The following is a 19,538-nucleotide window of genomic DNA, read 5'->3' on the forward strand; positions in this document are numbered from 1 at the left end:
GGTTAAAATCAGCACGGGTTACTCTAGCAATGGCAAAATGCTCGTGTATTTGCTGAAGAATATTTTATAATTGCTTAGTTATGTAGAACCCTACCCATGTCTCTGAACCTACATCCATTGTTTCCACTCTGATTTAAATGGATTCTAATTGTTTCCTCATTATTTTTTTTTACAAGAATAATCATTTAGACAGCCCAATACATCTACATGTTTATCCTCTTACAGATATTTCATGAAAAAATATTCAGGAGACAAAAATGGTTATGAGGAAATGTGAAATAAATGCATATTTAAGAAGCAGAAGAAGTGCACAGGGTCCTTACTCTTCTGGGTAAGGAATTGTCCCTTCTCCTCTGGTAGAAGGTTCTTTAAGTCTTACCTGCAAACTGAAGACCACTCACTCCAGGATGAGTTGTAATAGCGATCCCTGGTCTGCACAGAGATCTTGGTTTTTGGCCCAGCCATTGGAATCTGAAATGACTGCTCATCAGCCTCATAGACCTATGGACAGGGCACAGCTCCATCAGCAGGTTGTAAAGGTCAAGCAGAACATACAATAACATGCCAGATGGATTGCAACAAGAACATGTAACTCAAAAAACCCCATTGGTAGTTTGGTGTTTCAAAGGCACCAATCTTCACCCACAGATACCAAAGTCGTGACGACTTGTGAGAACTTGAGCCTCAGTAGAAACAAACTAAAAACCCCACTTTCCACGGAAATTAGTGTCGTAAAGTGACCCAAACCCCAAACTGAAACAGTCATTAAAACAAAGGGTTTATTTGTTTATCTGGATTTTTCTCTTTTTTCATTCTTCTCCTAGAGCTGGAACCCTAAAAGACAGAAGTTGCTGCTTTTCAGTATTGTTGAAATTTCCACCGAGGACCTGTGGCTGCTACAAGAAGCGCTGTGCAGCTGGCCAGTTTCTCCACTGAAGGGACTGTACAAGACAACCCTACTCAAATCAAGGGGGAATGGCCCCATCTGCTGGTACAGGCTTGCTTATCTTTTTCACATTAAAAAGACATGGCTAGTGTGTTTGGTTTAATCTGTCGACGAACTGGAATGATCATTACATTTGTTTCCTTGTCTGATTGCTGGACCACGGAAGAGCAGCACTGCAGTCAAGGACCTGCACTGTGGTCAACTGGTTTGTGTATTTATTTCCACTTCCACTGCTGATTTCTTTGCCAACCTGGGCAAATCGCCATACTGCTGCTGTGCACCCTTTAGTGTATCCATGAGCACTAGTACAGGAAGTGAAACCATTTTGTGATTTAAAGCTAATACAGAGCAGCAATGTTTAATTAACAATTAACTAATAAGTGGAAAGTAAGTGGCAAAGACTGTAGCTTTTGCCAGTCTCCACAGAAATGCTGCCAAATGAGTCATGGGTTCCTTATTTTCCAATTCAGCTCTAAAGAAAGTCTGAGCTACCCAGGTACAAGCAACATACAAGGAAATCAATGCAACAGATTCTATACTCCTTGATTTGGAAATTGGGATTTTCCTGCATTAGGACCCACACAGCCTACTAATGAATTAGTAAATACGTTTCTCACGCTGGCACAGCTATGCAATGCTGGGCATGACTTTATCTCTCCAGTTACATCAAGGTTATATCCACCACAGAGTGTGTTGTCTGGATCTTACTGTTCATGGAACTGGAGAGGAGGACATTTTCCGCCAAAATAAACCCTTTTCACATTTAAGTCTCAGCATATATATACATATATATATATATATATATATATATACATATTTAATTGTAGTCCACAGTTCTTGCATACTAAGCTAATATTATTTATACTGTCTGTTCAAGCAAGAAAATCATGTTTCAAATGTACATCTACCTGGATTTTTTGTTCCTCTGTACTTTCAGCTTTGACCCTGAAAGTCAAAGGGAAGTAGGACTTTGGTGTGCTCCATGTTCTGGGATACGTCCAGGTCACTGTTCCATTTGTGGCCACATACTGACATTGAGGTGGGTCTGGTTTTACTGCAAGTGAAAATACAGAAGGAGTTCACATTAGCAGCCTAATATCAGAGGTTGGTGTACTGCTGCTGATAGTTTTATAGGGATCAGCTTTGGGAGCCTCCATGAGATTAAGAGAGGAGTAGGCACAATGTCTAGGTACTGCCTTGTGTGCTTCTTATGGAAAATTAAGCACAGTCCCAGGTCTCTCTGGGTAAGATCCTTTTTTCTTTTTTCCTGGAGGGCTGCAGAGGGCTCTGTTAGGCACAGAGGAATAACTTCAACCCCTGCTAACTGTTAAGGCATTTAGCAAAACATCTGTTTCTTTAGGATGTTGCTTCATTTTCCTGTGCCCTGTGGCATCATGGTCACAACTGGTTTTCTTACTTCCCGCTAGTTCCTATTAAACTGCCCTGGATGCCCATAAGAAGAATGGATCAGGAGGGAAGCATGCACAGCACCAACCATTCTTGGAGTAAATCTACAGTTCTCAGAAAAGAACCAGTTGGGTTATTGGTTATTGCCTGAGTTCTCCCACATACCCCTTCCAAAACATGTCCATGTGATAGCAGGGAGGGCTACAGGAACTTCTGTGAGATCTCGGGTGAGGGGGTTGGAGGTCACAAGCTAGGGACATGTTGCTTCTTCACTTCCTCATCCTCTCCTGGACTGCTGCTATGATTTGTTTTCCCCTGTTCCTGTAACTGGGGGCTTGATAGAGATTTACAGTAGAATAGAGCAGGGATTCCCAAGCCACTGTTAGTTCCACTGTCAGCAGCAAGAGTAGAGCTAAGAATTAATCATGATTCCTGATCTACTCACTGATATCTCTGATGAAGAAGCTGCTGGTGTAGTTCTCATATTCCACCTCATCAATGACCTCCAGGAACATCTCAATCGGCTGGTGCTCTTCAGCAAATGGACAGTAGTTTTCTTTCTGGCACTGAGCTGTGTATTCAGTCACTGACTCATCAGTGTGAGCTACAGGGCTGCTGCAGGTTACATCTCCCTGAGAGCTGAATACAGAACAAAGTAATGGAAATGCTGGTTTGTTCCGAGAATTTGTTAAAACAACAATAACATGTAGTTGGTAAGGTAATGTTTTACTGTTGCCTGTATCATTTTATGGCTACGGTTCAACAGATGCAGAAACAGTTCAGTGGGAGTTCTTACATTTCTAGTGCTGTATTACATATTAATGTAAAATCGCAAAAGCCCCTCTTCCTTAGCAGAAGGAATTAGTGTTTAAACCTAAACAAGGATATCTCTTCTATTATCATGCCACTGTCCCATGACAAGCTCTAGTATCTTACTTTGTTCCTTAGTCCTTTCCAAAACCTTGATGGAAGAAATAAGGAAATGTTAAAATGTATCCATTGAGAACAAAATAACAAAAGCCATCTATAAAGTACTACCTGAATCTGGTTCTATTTTTGCATTCAGCAAAATAAAACTCTTTGCCGTTGTTTCTTCTTCAACGAACTGAAGTGACCTTCGCTTAAGCACTCCATGTTTTGGAGAAAGCCCCAAGAGTGGTGGGAGGTAGGAAATCCCCACGAGGTTCCCCTCACATATTTCCCTCACAGGTTTCTGCAGTGTTCCTCAACAGAGACTTGTCAGTGGACATGTGGCTTTTGCCGTGAGTGCAGCCTCCCACTCCCTTGATTCCACTGGATCTGTTGCCAAGGGACTCAGTGCTGTGATTGTTTCTGCTTTTGGCCCAACTTCCCCTCTCTCCCCTGCACAAACTGTTTTTATTATTGCTTAAATTATTCTGTGGCTGCACTGCAGCAGCTCTAACAGGCCAGTGGGGGACTGGTCCATTTGCAAGTCTTTATTAGTTTCTGAGCAGTTTCCACATCCTTACTAGTTAAGTTAGTCTCGGTCATGGCTTAAAACATTTGGCAGGTGTTCAGGCTCTGGAAGTGGGATTCATCAGACAGTGGGATGTCCTCAATAGCCTAAAATCCAAGGTTTTCTACACAGAGTAACATAAAGGGCTGTTCTGGCCTTACTCTGAGGTTGTTAAGGAAAGTACAAGCTTTTACCCTTTAAGACTTCTGATTGTGAACTTCACATTTGGACTCTCATTTTCTGTCATCCATGAACATTTGAAAATTCCAGAGTAGTTCTTTGCCTCACATTTTAAAAATGTCCTGTTTGGCTCTAGATGGCAAAAGAAAGAAAACATGGTTTATTTACACTTTTTGCCAATACGTTGAAAGCAGAGAGAAAACAGTAATTCAAGAGACTTCAGCAGGTGGGTACACAGACAGACACAGCCTCATACTGCCCCTTGGGCAGCCACCTGTAGTTAAAAAGCCATATAAGCATCATTAGTGGCTGAGGGCTGGTTTACACGGCACCACATTAACCACATCTACGTGGCCATTGAGAGGAGCTAGAACATACCTGAGCTGCTGCAGGCAGCAATATAGAACAACCCATTGTTCCTTTCACAAAGAAACATTGCAGCTATTCAGTTGGCAAACCTTTGCATTTGTTACCCCAGGCGGTGGATAATTCAACGTCTTCACACACTGGGGCACTTGATGGGGAATGTTTCCAGTGTGAGAAGTGAATGAGGCCTCAGTGTAGGTGCGTATTTCATTTCTGCTGCCCAGCACTGTAGACTCCCAACAACTCTATATTGTACCCTGGATGTAGCTGACCGGCAGACCAGCCCACTGCATCTGATATGTGGCTCCAGGAGCCAGGCAAAAAGCCTTGGAAAGTCATAAGTTCCTGTCACTACAACAAGGGAGTGCAATATGAGACGTAGATGAGGGAGGTTCATGGAGAAAATGCAAAACATCACAGGTTTGTCCCAGTGGGTTAATTGTGAATGGAGAAGCCCGAATGACAGCACTTAAAATTCAGGTCAGTCCCTGGTTCTGTCAAATTGTGTAGTCCTGGTTTTGCCGACCCTCTCCTGAATGCTGGGTCTGTGAGATGGAGGCAAAGCAAGTAAATTGCTCTCACATCAGAAAAGCAGTGATGTATTATTGATTGAATCCTGTATTTAATCATTCCTACCATCAATCTCTCCTATAGGTCTATAGAGTCCTAAATTAATGCCCTGGTAACCAATGCTGCTCATCAGTTGCACCATATATATACACACACCCACAAAAGTAGTAATTTACCTTTCACTGTCAGTAAAGCATTTGAGGTGGACCTATTTTAAAGGGGATATTTCTCATGCATATCTCCAGAGAGCTCCCTCTGGTCCTCACGAAGCTTCAACACACAAAGCTGAGCAAGATACAATACATCATATTACGACCATACCTTCAAAGCTTCTCAGCATTGACCTTATCATTTGCCCATTAGAGTCTACTTTAGTTATGAGGAAGAACTCATAGCTGATGATTTCATGGGTATCAGCTCTCAGACAGGTGTAGTTGCCAGCATCTGGGAATTCTTTTACTTCGGCAATTAAAGTCTTTCCAGTTCCCTTCAGTTCTGTGCCCTTCTTCCAGTAAACTGGCAGTGCTTCATCAGGTGTGTTACAGGTGAGCTTCACTCTTTTAGCTGGTGTCACATCGTTCCACTCTGATTCTATGACGTACACTGAACATGGCAGAGAAAGACACGTTAGCAGCTACTCATACTTAACAGTGCGAAAACTGAACCAAGCCCTTTTTTTCAGCTCTACTCTCCAGAAAAACTGCTAACCAGTCTCTGGCTTTCTTGCCCAAGGCCTCACCATCACCTGGAAATCTTTATAAGAAGAGGTTTGACTTCGAATTTTACAGCGTATCTAGAACCTGCTGATCAATAGGGATGACATTTTAATGGAGGAAGTCATTTTTTTTCCATGTTCCTAAAGAATCTTGCAGTGGTTCATAACTGTGGGAAGTAGGCAGATATCTTTGTTTTAAAGGTGAGGATTCCAGGACACACTGAGCGCAAGTATTCCTCCTGCATGTGGGCTATGGCCTTTGCTCCCAGAAAGGCAGGTAAAATCATGGAATCATGGAATCATTTCGGTTGGAAGAGACCCTCAGGATCATTGAGTCCAACCATAACCTATCTCTAGTATTAAACCATGTCCCAAAGAACCTTGTCTAAATGCCTTTTAAACCCCTCCAGGGATGGTGACTCCACCACTGCCCTGAGCAGCCTGTTCCAATGCCTGACAACCCTTTCCATGAAGATTTTTTTCCTAATATCCATTCTGAACCTCCCTGGTGCAACTTGAGGTCATTTCCCCTTGTCCTATCACTCCGTACTCTGGTGTTTCCTATGGCGCAAAGCTGCGATGCTTTGCCCTCTTCAACGTCAAAGGTCCACGAGTTAGCAACGGGAAGGAGGGGAGCTCTGAGGAAGTGGTTTGTATTTGCCTGTAGCTGATGTTGTTTTCCATTTTCTGCAGAGAAATCTGTACTCCCATCACCCTCGTCCTAGTGGAGCGATCACTAGGAGACGGAGGATCTCTGAGCTACAGCAGAGGTAAGTGGAATGCAGCAGGGAGATGTGGTCTTCTAAATGCCATCTTGTAACTCTGAAATGCCCTGCTGGCCTTTTCAAATTAGAAGACACACCACATCACAAAATAACTGGGAACAATTCAATTAAAGAAACATTATTTTCTCTTGTCTCTTTGCCGTGGTTGGCTGAAGAATTTCGCCTACACTTCCGTGTGGCAACAGTTCTCCAATTTAACTGTCATTGCTCAGATATGATGCTGCTGTCACAGGCTCCCCAGCCCTTAGAGACTTTCCTACAGGCAAGAAGTGGCAAAAATTTGTTTCTTAGTGTGTCAACACGACAGCAAGCGCTCATCTCAGGAAATCAGAGTTCCAGTGAGCTCCAAGACCTTTTCACCAGAGCGTTTCACTACCAGAACAAGAGCTTTAAGACTTTACCACAAAGAAGAAACTAAGAAATATATATGAAAAGCTGAATCCAAAATGGCAGAAAATACGCAGTTCTAGGAAGCATGGAAGTTTACCAAACTGCTCATGGATATTGGAAACACAGGCAAGGTAAATCTTACAGGCTTCAAATACAGAGATTATTCTTGGTTCTGACAAACATACTTGCAGTTTTCAGCACCATGGTATATCTCAGGGAACCCACAGGATAAACCATCTTTAAATGTAAAAATATGGGAAACAGTAATTGAAATACTTTTTACAAATAAAACACAATCAGGTTGAGAATGCTTTTCTCATGTTGACTAAGGTCCTTCTTTTTAGATAATTGCATTGATGACAGCCTGGATTATAGAGCTACACTGGGTGAATAAGAACAGCAAATTTGATTATCTGAATTTAGCCCAGTTTCTGGTAAGTTATTTAAAAGATTTGTTTGTTTATTACTGACTTCGTATTTTTTTCCATTTATTTACCAGAAAAGCTGGGAAAACTAATTTCTAGGTTTTACTGTGAAATATTCTGTTTGACAATTAATTCTTCACTTGTTCATTTGTGGACTGTTATCTAAGTCACAAGATACTGTTTCTGCTTCCAGACTGCATGACTGAAACTTTTGAAACAAGAGAAGAAGGAATAGGAAATAAGACAGTTTATAATGACTGTTGTATGATGTTTTAGGACTTCTAACTATTTCTTCCATTAATACCAATTAGTTGGCTAGTTATTCACAAGAAAGTAGGAAGAACCTTGGCCTAAGGTACTACAGTCAACAAATTCCTTGCTTGTGGACACAAGTGTAATTCTGAAATAAATACCCTTGTGTCCTATAGTCAGCTGTAGGTCTCAGTAAGTGAAGACTGCTTACCATTTTCCCTCAGTTTCCACTGTGCTTCCAGAAGGGCAGCAAAGGAAAATAATGAAAGTAAGGCAAATAGGATATGAGACATCTGTAAGGAAAAAAATACATTACTAAAGTACATTGAGTATTGTTGAGTGTGTACTGAAATCGAGCTCAACACTAGACAGGACAATAAGAAGACAGAGTCAGTTCCAGTGAGATAAGAAACATTACCCCATTCTAAGAACTCTTAGACTACACAAAAATTGAATATCAGATTTGTACTGGAGCTCAAGCCAAGATTTTGATCCACTTGTTATTCACACTACGAACCACTTCAGAGAAGAAATCACAGAACTTAGAGGAAAATTGTTGTGTGTATAGGTCTTATAAGATCAGGAGCACAGAAATGTTCCCAAGTCCCTCAGTTAAGTATTCCTCATGCAAGAAAGGTCCTGCTGATGTCAATGAGGTTGGTTCAATGAACAAGGCATTGGGCTTAAGGGTCAATGGACATTAAGTTCCAGTAACACAAAGCTTATAAGTAATATAAGTAACTTAAACTTTGGTTTAAGTGTGTCAGTAGTCTTGTTAAAACAAAGGACTGCAAATAAAATTAAGGACCTGCTGAAGTGTAGTCTTCACCATCTCTGAGAACAAGTGACAGCAGAGTCAATAATGGAGTGTCAAGCTGGCATCAATACTGACACTTGCCTGACTGGTACTAGTTTTAGTATCCACCTGAGGTTGCCCGGGCTAATTAACTTTGCAAGCAATTTCAGTCAAAATTCCTACTGGATTCAGTGCCACAGCTATATTTGCAGAAATGGCTGGATATGCATGTCATTGATACTATGTTCATTCGAGACATATATGTATATCTCACTTGAGAATATATAAGTATATAGCTATATATACAATATATACATGTATATCTGTCCTGAATTCAAATTACAGCTAGAGCAAAAATGAAATGTAAAATGTATTTTCAAATATTGTAGTAACCACTAGGCGCATAAAAATTTTAATGACAGTTATTTAGATACACTTTCAGACCTTTTTCAGCTGGAGAGTAAAACAAATTAATAGGAATATGACTTAGAAAAAGAGGCTGGTGAATATATCTTTCAAAGTCTATTCTGACTACAGTGAGAGTCTGAATGCACACGAAAAACACAAAATTAAGTGTTGTGGTTTTGTGTTTGTTGTTTGTTTTGTTTGCTTTTCCTTCTCAAACCAGTCTTTTTCAGTGAAAGGAGAGTAGTCCTCCTGATTTCTTCTCATGTGATATGAAACATTTTCCTGTGGGTTCATGGAGGAAGAGTATGTCTGTATTTTTACGTGTGCCAAATCAGTTACTCACTGGCAGTGCATGCTATTATTAGCAGTCCTTAATCTTGATCAGAAGCCAGCTGTCTCTGAACCAATGCCAAGAAAACGTGCCATCTGATTGTGTACACCACACAGCACAGCTGTTAGTGGGACCAGAAGCTACAAGTACAGTAACAGAGAGAGTATATAGGAGAGGAACCAGCTCATGTTGCATCTGTACTCAGAGAGGCAGGAGCCTCAGTGAAAAGCCAGATTCCATCAGGCAGCCTATCAGCAGCATATTGCTTCACTAAAAGGCAAACATTCTTAGCTCCTGATGATTTCCTACTGCAGGCAGGATTATCTGTAATTTGTGGAAGAAAATTAATTTTCCAACTTTCTGAAAGATACGACTTTCATTATAACAAGGCATTCACTACGATGCCTCATAAAATCTGAAATATCAAATAAAACTTGGAGTCTAAAACACGCCTTCTTTTCCATATCAGCCTTTCATCAAAACTAAAACCTTGAAAACAGAACAATTTCTTCTGGTTTTAGGGAGGAGTTTAACAATTCATGTTTTTGATGAAAATGTTAACAACATTCATGGAAAACTATTCCATTTTGAGACGGGGGGAGAACGCTCCCTCTCCCCCATCTCAAAATGGTACTAAAAACCTAATCAGAAACAAACTCAGTTTCTGAACATCACTAATCAGTCCAGTTGCCCAAGCATTCACAGACAGGGAGAGTGTACCCACAGCATACGCTGTCTGTGACCCAGAGCAGGAGCTGCTCTAGACCAGCACAGACCCTTTCACTGAGAGTCACAGGATAACTTATGTCAGAAAGGACCCATGGACAATGTCCGGACCAGCCCCAGCTCGAGTCAGGGCCAAGTCAATCATAATACATTTTTTTTTTCAAATCAGCGAACAGTCTGAACATAAAATATTTGCCAATGCACACACCCCAGCAACATGAACACTGGTAAGATACAAAAGATTTATCTTTATAACATTAGCTAGTCTGTTAGCTAGATAACAATTCTATGAGCTATATAATATATACACTGTGCTTAACTTCAGGCACATAGGGATATAAATACCCTTCTGATTAAAATGTCACGACAACTATTTAAATACACTTTTAAATAATGTTAAGTTTTAGATAGTTTCACCTGAAGCAGCTCGTGCCAGACTTGTGTCACCCCAGTGTTAGAGAAGAAGGGAATTCTCACCTTTTCCTGTGCTGGCTGTCAGCTGAAGTTGCCAGGCAGGTTGGGTTTGTGATCTGAAGGAAGCTGGCTCCCTTATAAATACTTGTAAACTCTGAAAGGAAAGGGATGCTCCGTTTCACCGCAATACCACAGAATTGCAACACGTGGCTTGAGTTCCTTTTTTACATAGTGGCAGAGCTAAAGCAAAAAAAAAATTGTTTGGGACTCTCAGGTAAACTTTAATGAGGAAATGAGATTATGAGATTGTTACAATGACCTTTATCATATGCCTGAGGCATTTCCTTTCCTTTCTGATTTTCTTTCTCATAATGCCCATTCATCATCTGAGGAAGAGTAAATACAGGCTAAATAAACTTCCAAAACTGTCTGATGGGAAATATATTATGAAGACAGAAAGAGAAAGTTAAATTAACTAAATCTGTTTCTATAAGGTAAGCATGAAAGAGGTAATTACATGAAATAAAATCGCAGCTACCACATCAATCAGAAGTACAGCTAAGAGAAAATTAATTTTTAATTGTTGTTTTAGAATTGTATTTATTCTAAAAATAAAGACTTAGGTCAACAACAACAATAAAATAATTAGTTCTGGCTTAGAGAAAAAATCCTGAGATTGTAACATTATTTTATGTTGCAGTTTTAAAAATAACTTATTGTTTTTTCTTTATGAACTGATGTCCCTTTTAGACATGTACTCAAGTATAAGAAAAGCCCCATTCATAGCTTATACTTTGAAAATGAGGAAAAAGTTTCTATTGCTTTTTCAATTATTTGTGAAATAGAAAACAATTCATTTGTCAGGCAAACCAAAACAGTAGTTCTTCTAACCCTGTTCCAAACCTGAATAAGATGACTTAATAGTTACAAGCAATAAGAAAAAAAAAAGTTTTAAATTCAACCAGATATGCTCTAGGAATTCATAAAGAGACACAACTCTACACACTGCTTTCTAGTGACAGGAGGATTCCCACAGCCTGGAGAGCATGGCTGTAATGTAATCCAGCAATGAAAAGACAGTGCCTGTCCCTTCTGCTGTAGTCAGTAGTCTTTTAGAAGTCCTTCACACATATAAAACAACACAAGAATTTGCAGTATGCTACATATTTGGTGCCCACAAATACGGCAAGAACATAAAATGAAAGGAGGAACAACCCAAATTAGCAGTGAGACAAACTTATTATGAACCCCAGCAGTTCCCAGTGAATGGGGTTCCTGTTTATTGTCACACATATGGGAGGCACAACAGCAGAGAGGGTGGCATGCTCATTTGAAGGAGGGTAGTTTGAGGGCTCTGGATTAACCATGCTGAAAGCTTTACTCAAATGTATTACAGCATTACCAGTGGAATCTTTTTCTCTCCTAGCCATCCTCTTCAAAGAAACACTGCCAAAGGGGGATCACATACACCTGTGGCAGGGGAGGTTTAACTCCCTCGCATCTGACAAAACACAAAACTAGAGCATCTCAATCTCAGACAGGCCTAACTTGTGTACCCAACCTGTTGGTCAGATGTCAGGTCCAGACTCCCCTGTGCCAGAGCTCAGAGCCAGAGCTGGGCAGGAGCAGAGCGCCAGGGCTGCGGCTGCGAGCGCGGCTTCCGAAGAGGGTTTGATACAGCAGGTCTGTCAGAGGAAAAGCTGCTCCCTTCCCATACTCTGTACTGAATCTGGATCAAAGAGGTTTACTGATTTATTCATGACACAGAACTGACCAGCAACCAGTGAACCGTTACTTAATACCTATACTGTTAATGAATATCTATACTTCTCTATCCTCCATTTGTCCCCAAAAGATCTAATCTCCCCCTCCCACACATACGCATGGTGTTACACTCACACATTGAGGATGTCTGGGTTACAAGCACACATACCCTCTTTGCACCTGGCTGATACCTCTCTTCCCCTCTTACATGATCATTCAGGACAAATGTCTTTTCAGGCAGTTTTGGGTCTTCATTCGCATACACTATTTATATTCCCACTCCTATCTTCAACTGTTGTTATCCAGGTCATTTTGACCAAGGTGGTCCATGCCAACACTGACACTTCTACTGCTGTTTCCCCATTCAGAAAGAGAAAATAGCAGTGTGAGAAAGCATGTTGAGAAGGATGTGGCAGAAGCAGGTGGGGCACAGGCAACTGAAAGGTATTCAGCTGTTACAGGTGAGAAAATTGTCTCCTTCTGATCCTGGTCCCTGACTACCTTTGGAATGCATGTCAGATGGAGGCTGGGCTGTGCACCATATTCCCATTCATCTGCATCTCCTCCCAGGGGACACCTTGAAATGAGAGCAGCGAGGAAGCCGCAGTGAACACCGACACACCTCTCCCTTTGCAGTTCCAGCCTGTTCTAGTTGCAGCCTCTGGGAAGCACTTAGGGCAGCTCCCCTTTCTTAAACAGGAAAGAGCCCAGGCCGAATCAAGCTTGGGCAACACCTTGTTCCCATTTAAAACAATTTCCAGTTTTCAAAATTCACTTTTGTGATAACACACAAGTTTAACAGAAAGCCAGTAATGAACGGGAGAACTTGGGAGCTGCATTCAGTCACTGAGCAGATAAATAAGGACACAAGTAACTTTACATACACGTTGCCTGCTTCTTTCTCAACCCATCTTAGTTTGCCTGTTTGCTTATGTCAAATATCTATTATGGCTTTTCTTTTTTGACTGTAATGTCACTAATGCATAGCTTAAACATTTGCTCAACTTGACAGTAGTCTTTAAATGCCTGCTCAGTTCTGAAACATAAATAGCTAATGATTAATATAAATAAATACACATGTTCAGAGTGTATGCTTGCACACACATGCACAAAGCCTACGTAACTGCCTTAGCTCATTTCTTGTTACAGGACAAACGGAGAAATACAGGATCCAGGCTTTACATCAAGGGCCCTAGATGCCAGATACAGAACACAGACATGTCTCTGTGGAACTTCCATGGTGGGATAGTTTGCTATGATCCATCAGAGGAATTTTTATATATTAAAACATAGAGATTGTGAAAATATGTTTTGATGACAGTCTGATTTTCCATTATGAGCTCATACATTCTTAAGGGGAAATTTGGAGGAGAGCAGCTTCTCTCCCATTGTTTTATCCTACTTCCCCTATGACAGTGAAAGAGAATGGTGGAAACTCTATGTCCATGTTTTGCTTTTCTCTAATGCAATGGAAACACTACTTTTTGGCAGAAATGGCCTGTTTCAAAATGCTTTTCCATTCTTTTGAAGGACAGATGATTTTTGCTTTGTGGAATAACATAGTTTTTACACCACAATCCAGGAAAAAAACTGCATAACATTAGTAAAAGGAAGATTTATATAAACTCTATAATTAGCATGATTTGTCTATATGGAATTTCCTTCAGCATCTGGCTAGTTTTGCATGGATGTTGATTTGGAGTTTAATGCCAAAGATCAAGTTTTATTACTGTTATTATTAATGTAGTAGCAGTGAGCAGGGAACTCTGTTCTTTATATATCATTCACTAAACTGTGATTCATGTGACTTCATCCAGAAATATGGTATAATATTGACATATCAATGATCTTGCCTAAAAAAATCAAGTTGCAAGCACTATGTGGAATCATTGAACCAAGATAAAACCTTGAGAGAAATGCAAAACAACAGAGGGGAAAACTACATCCCACTTTTATTTAAAGTAAATACATATATATATATAAAATAATTTTTTAAAAAAATCTAAGCTTTATACAACAGTGATTCATTTGCATTGTTACACAACTAGAGCAGCCACCCAAGACAAAGAATTTGGGTATCTCTCCTTAGATGCAGAGGACAACAATTTCACTTCATTTGTGCTCCAAGCTGGTAGGCCATCTACTACCTCCAGAAAAAATTTGCACAATAGATTATTGTGGCTTGACCTAATTAATTGGCCATTATCATGCTAATGTGGCTAATCAACTTTCAGATTAGAGCTCTCTTGTTCAGTGTGGGGCTGAATGGGAATATAAAACACATGTAGACACAGAGCACAAGCTGGTGCTAAATAAGAGAAATGGAAAGAACGGGTTGTCATCTCTTAGTCCTACTCCCTTCTTGTCCTGGAAACATCTGCTCAGTCAGCTTATAACTCACGTCACACTGGGTGTCTCCACATCACAAATACAGCCTGCATTTAGAGACAATCTTAGAAGTAAAAAAAGAATGTGAGGACCGAGACAGTACTGTCCTGCATAAAGCTAAAAAATAGCAAAAAGAGGTATGATGTTTCAAAAGGGTTTTAAGAACTAAGTAACATTTTCTACAGTAAACTACTTCAGAGAGTAAATGGGATTTGGGTACCTAAGTCTATGATACACTTTTGCAAATCTTTATAGTAATTCCAAAAATATGGGGCAGAAATACAAAAGAATCTCATATGTCTGGGACTCACTGCAGAACTATAGAGATACTGGTACTCTTTAACACAGGAAAGCACAAAAGTTCCTTCCCCAGAGTACACATATGAAGATGGTTCATTGCATTTTTCAAGTGCAGTGCAATGTGATGCTTCCTACTGCATCAGTCTGCCCTTTCCATCATAGATCTGTTCTTTACATCTGATAGATCTGATGTGCTACACTCAACTGCAGGACCTAGATGGAAGTTGCTCTCTTTACGTCAAGTTCACTCATTTCTTGAGTGTGATGTTGCAACTATTTGAAATCCATTGTCACCATTGCTTAGGCTGGGATATAGTGCTGGGGTGGGGGAAATAACATATCAAACTGAAAGCAAAGGGAAAAACCCGGTAGTAACTTATTGACTTAAATTCAAGCAGCATTTTCTTGTTTGTCAGGCAACTTGTATACAAAGGAGGCTGAACACTTGATATCTTTGCAATTCTAAAATTGCATAGAGCAGTTCTTCAGGTATTCACAACACATTAGCAACAAGCAAGAGTAAAACCCTTGGGCAACAAATTCAGTAGCTGACTATTCTGTGCAGAGAACCTCAGGATGTATTTGTGATCTCTATGACAGTAATGGAAATTTCAGCTGATTTAAGACATGACAGGGAAGGTACATAGGCAGGTATGTAGATATGTAGGTAGATGGACTGGTCACAGTTTTCAGAGCCAGTGATTATTAGTGATGGTTGTGTTATGGGGTCAGATAGTCTTTTAAAACCCAGAATCTCACACCATTGGACTGGGATGAACAACTCTACAGAAAACAACAGTAGCTTTTCTACATAAACCTGAAGGTGACAAAGGAGGCCACAACCAATGTAGTCTCTCGGAATACCTTAAGCCATAAGAACATCCCTGGAAAAGTCTGTATTTTCTTTACCAAAAGCCAGTTAATACATAAGACCTCTCTGCTGGTGTTAGGATCAGGCAATGTAGGAAAACGTAGACAAATGCATTCCAATGCAGACAATTACTGGAGAGCATCTATTGTACAGTCTGGAAAAGGCTTTGATGCTCTCATACTGCTCTTCAGTTATTCCTTGGCCACAGCTGAAGAAAGAACAATGCAGGAGAAAGATAAAATGGAGAAATATAGCATGATATTGAAGCGAAGAAAAACCACCTACACTAACATTCAGTTAGAGAAGAGGTTACTGAGAAATTACTTTCAGGTTTTGGATTTGTATTAATAATCGAAAATTCATCAAATACCTTTCTCAGACATTAGTTGATTTTCTCATATGAAATACATATATTTGATTAGATAGCATTACAAAATATATTTGTTGATAGGTAGGAATTAACTTTGTGATACATGTCAGTTTTGGACAGCAAGTGACACGCTTTTAGTGCACACATTTAAGTCACAGTGTTCAGTGTGTGACTTTAAGCAGAAGAAGTGGAGTGGAAAAGAATTGCAAAGGTTAAGCATGCCACAGGGAGACAGAAACTGGTTATAACATCTTTTGCAGTTCTTTTATATTTCAGGAGTCATTATGTTGTAATTTTTGTACAACTATGTGGAATATTCTCTTTTTAACCACTCACCTATCAACTTATCACTTAATAGCATGGTATTTGAAGGACAGTTTATTTTTTTTATTATTGTGTTTCAGCGACAATAAGAATTCATTTTGGCACTTGAATTTGCAGTCTCAGAGTTGCCTTTGATGTCTCAGAGATGGAACAAGTAATAAGCTGTTGGCAACATGAGACATTGTTCTCTTTTAATGCAGCATGAGCTGGTTGCATCCCTACGGCCACATGCAATGTCGAGGACCTTATGGGGAACAGGCGGCTCATGAACCAGAGATGAAGACCTGCTGCTTTTGCACTGGCTAATGCAGCCCATGCTGAGTGATCTGCAGCTTTAGTGAAAGGAAGAGCTGGGAAAAAAAAAAGGTGCTGTTCATTTCCTGCCACTTTTGGGGAAAGGGAAAATTTTCAAAGGCACTGAAATGCACTTTGAACCACTTCAGCCTTTTAGGAGTATATTGCAAAAACTCACATAAGTTTCCAGCTTTATCTGGGACCCTCATGGCCATTCTTTTCCAGCTGCACCAGAGCTGAGCTCAGGAAATATAAAGTAACACCTGGAGTGTTGGAAGGGTGATAGTGGTTAAAATTTTTCAGCTTCTTAATAGTAAGAAATCTGCATGTAAAGGTAACACTTCTTTAGGGGAAGACAAGGATGGAAAACAAATGTTTCTCCAGAAATGGCCCAAGACTTCTGAATGAAATGTTACAGGAAGTCAGAAAACATTATTGCTTTCTGCTCCAAATGCACCTTTTTTTTTTAATTTATTTTTTTTTTCTCCACCTGCAACCTGCAATGTGTCTATAAAGAACAAACAAACCCTCTTCTTGCCCTTCTAATCTACACATCCTTCCTCCTCTGGGGAAAGCAAACAATCTGTGCTACATACATGCACATTGCTCAGGTTACCAGGCTCTTATCACGGCATTAATGAGAGGTGAGTAGAGGAGTTATTCTTGTCAGTAGTTCCATTGACTAAGCCGATATTTACACGGTATTTCACAAGCAGATTTGAATTTTATTGAGACAGCATGCAGTTCAGGCTTGGCACAGTGCCGGCTCCTGCCACGCAGCTTCTGCTGGAGCAGAGCAAGCTGCGGCTACGTGTGAAACACTGGATCGACAGGATTTCAGTCGTACTCTTAGTGCATGTAAGTCAGCGCGAAACGTTATCTTTATGAAAAATACTTCTTCTACCTGCTTTTATTGCTATTTTGAAGGGCAACATGGACAGAAATTAAGGTACTCAGAGATATACCCGGAAGAAAAGGGAAGTCCTGACAACTTGCTATTTTGCTATGTAGTTATTAATGTGTATATATTTACTTTATGCTTAAGTCTAGAGACTCAAACTGAGAATGGGACCTCATCTTATGAAGGACACCCAGAGTTCTTATTAAGACTGAGTGCCTAGTCATGATCTAGACAGCTTGTTGCATCATTTTTTACCTGTCAAAAAATTCCAGGTTCCTGGAAGTGGTGAAAAGACATTTTAAACTACATAATAAGAGCTTTACCACCACTTATGACTGTTAATGAATGAGGTCATACAAGGCCTGTTTGGAAAGCAAGGATATTTCACAAACGAACCACTGAAGCATCCCTCAACTTCTGAAAGCCAAAGGAAATTTCTGAAATGACCCCAGTGGTTGCTTTGTGATACGACATTTGCTTCTGTAACTTCTGTGAATGTTAGCTGGGCTGAAATCGTGTTGTAATAAGTGGGAATACAGTATTACCAACCCTGAGTGCTGAAAATTCAGGAGCTCTGACATGTGATGGTTTCTAGCAACCACAGTAGAATGGGGAAAGGCAAGGAACTGTGGCCTGGCAAGTCCTCCCTGCTGTTATGTACCAGATCATGGTTGGAATTAATGTGCCCAGGAGGGGTTCCAGCCCTGCCTGCCTTCCACAGCACCCAGATATTATCTACCCCAGGGAGTTATTTTTTAAACAGTATCTTCTGTCTTCTGCTCATATTGTGTTTAGGATTCAGGGTGGAGCCAAGTAACACTGGTCAGCTGTTCTTTGCAACCACTATAGTTAGATGCTGATTTTAGCAAAAAATGTAAGCTGAGAATTCAACCTTGTGTTAGCATGTAAAACTAAGCCTTAACTGCCACGTTCAGAAAATATGAATCCCTGTAAAATTGTGAGAGTTAGTAATACTATAATTAGAGAAATAACAAGGTTGCTTTGTACTAGTCTAGGACTAACTAAACTATGTCGTTCAAAACTTTACACAGTTTTTACATTAATAAACTGCAAAAGGTAATATAACTTGTGATCAGTTCCTGGAACTTTGCAAGACATTTAAAAGAAAGCTAAAAGAAGAGCCTTCCTTTTTTGGCTTTTGTATTCTACTCCTGATAGAAGACAAATTTGGACTAATGAGAATTTATACAGAGTTTGTACAGTAGAAAAAGGTGTGTTCCGTGTTTAAAAAGAAAACAGCACAGGCTTAATCCTTCTCCCTCTAATATAATGGGTGTTGCAGCATAGATGTCAGTGAAAACAGCCTTTGTGCCAGTGTTCACAAAAAAAGCTTCTTGAGTGCTAAAACTACAACGTTTTGCCAAGATAACTTGTTTCAAACCTCCCTGAACTGAGCAAGGTGCCTGCAGCGAGGCTGTGGCTGAAACACCCTGGAACCGCTGGGCTCGAGGACAGGAAAAACTTCCACTGTTTTTATTATAAATGGATCCTGGTCAGACATGAAGTGTCCTACCTGCCTTCTCAAAGAGTGGATCAGGAGACCTAGGTCTGTCCTCTGGCTTTTTTAGGGAATGAATGCACATTAGGCTTTTTTAATATATTCTTTGCAACAGAGGTTTGCAAACTGGCCTGCAGCCTGTTCTAAGATGGTTATAAATGAGCTTTTAAAAGAGTAAGATCACCATAGTGGTCTAAAATTCTCAACAGACATTTGAAATTCCACTGGAAAATTTGAAGATATATGAAACTCAGGTTTTCAATACCCACTTGAGTCATATATCATGGAGTTTCAAGGACAGAAAACTAATATATTCTGTTTTCTCTAGGTAGGTAGTTTCAGATAGTTCCTCATGCAGCAAAGCACTATGGAGGCCAGCAACACAGGAGTTTGAGTTGGAAGTGTGCAATAGAATTCACATTCCTTAACTTTGTTCATTAAAGAGGTGTTCAGAGTAGACCTGAACTCTAAAAGGGAGAATACAGATATTTCAATAATTTCTTGATGTGTTTCTTTGTAAATTAAACAAATAGAAGCACAAAAATTTATTTTTACAGTGTCACTTCTCTCAGTGCAGAAACAAACTTTCCGTAGTGCTGCATTCTGCTGTAACCTTGTA

The 19,538-nt window shown here is 40.1% G+C and overlaps 1 protein-coding gene across 1 annotated transcript; it reads right to left on the reverse strand.

The window, feature by feature from the left end:
* Positions 1 to 375: 375 nt before the first annotated feature.
* On the reverse strand, positions 376 to 7,806 carry IL12B (interleukin 12B; the record flags this gene model as incomplete). Its single annotated transcript, XM_080353156.1, has 6 exons — positions 376 to 501; positions 1,855 to 2,000; positions 2,799 to 2,992; positions 4,025 to 4,142; positions 5,268 to 5,549; positions 7,725 to 7,806. The coding sequence occupies 6 exons, from the start codon at positions 7,804 to 7,806 to the stop codon at positions 376 to 378; spliced, it is 948 nt and encodes a 315-aa protein (XP_080209282.1).
* Between the last annotated feature and the right edge of the window lie 11,732 nt (positions 7,807 to 19,538).

Source organism: Nesoenas mayeri (assembly GCF_963082525.1).
Source record: "Nesoenas mayeri genome assembly, chromosome: 14".
Taxonomy (NCBI): domain Eukaryota; kingdom Metazoa; phylum Chordata; class Aves; order Columbiformes; family Columbidae; genus Nesoenas; species Nesoenas mayeri.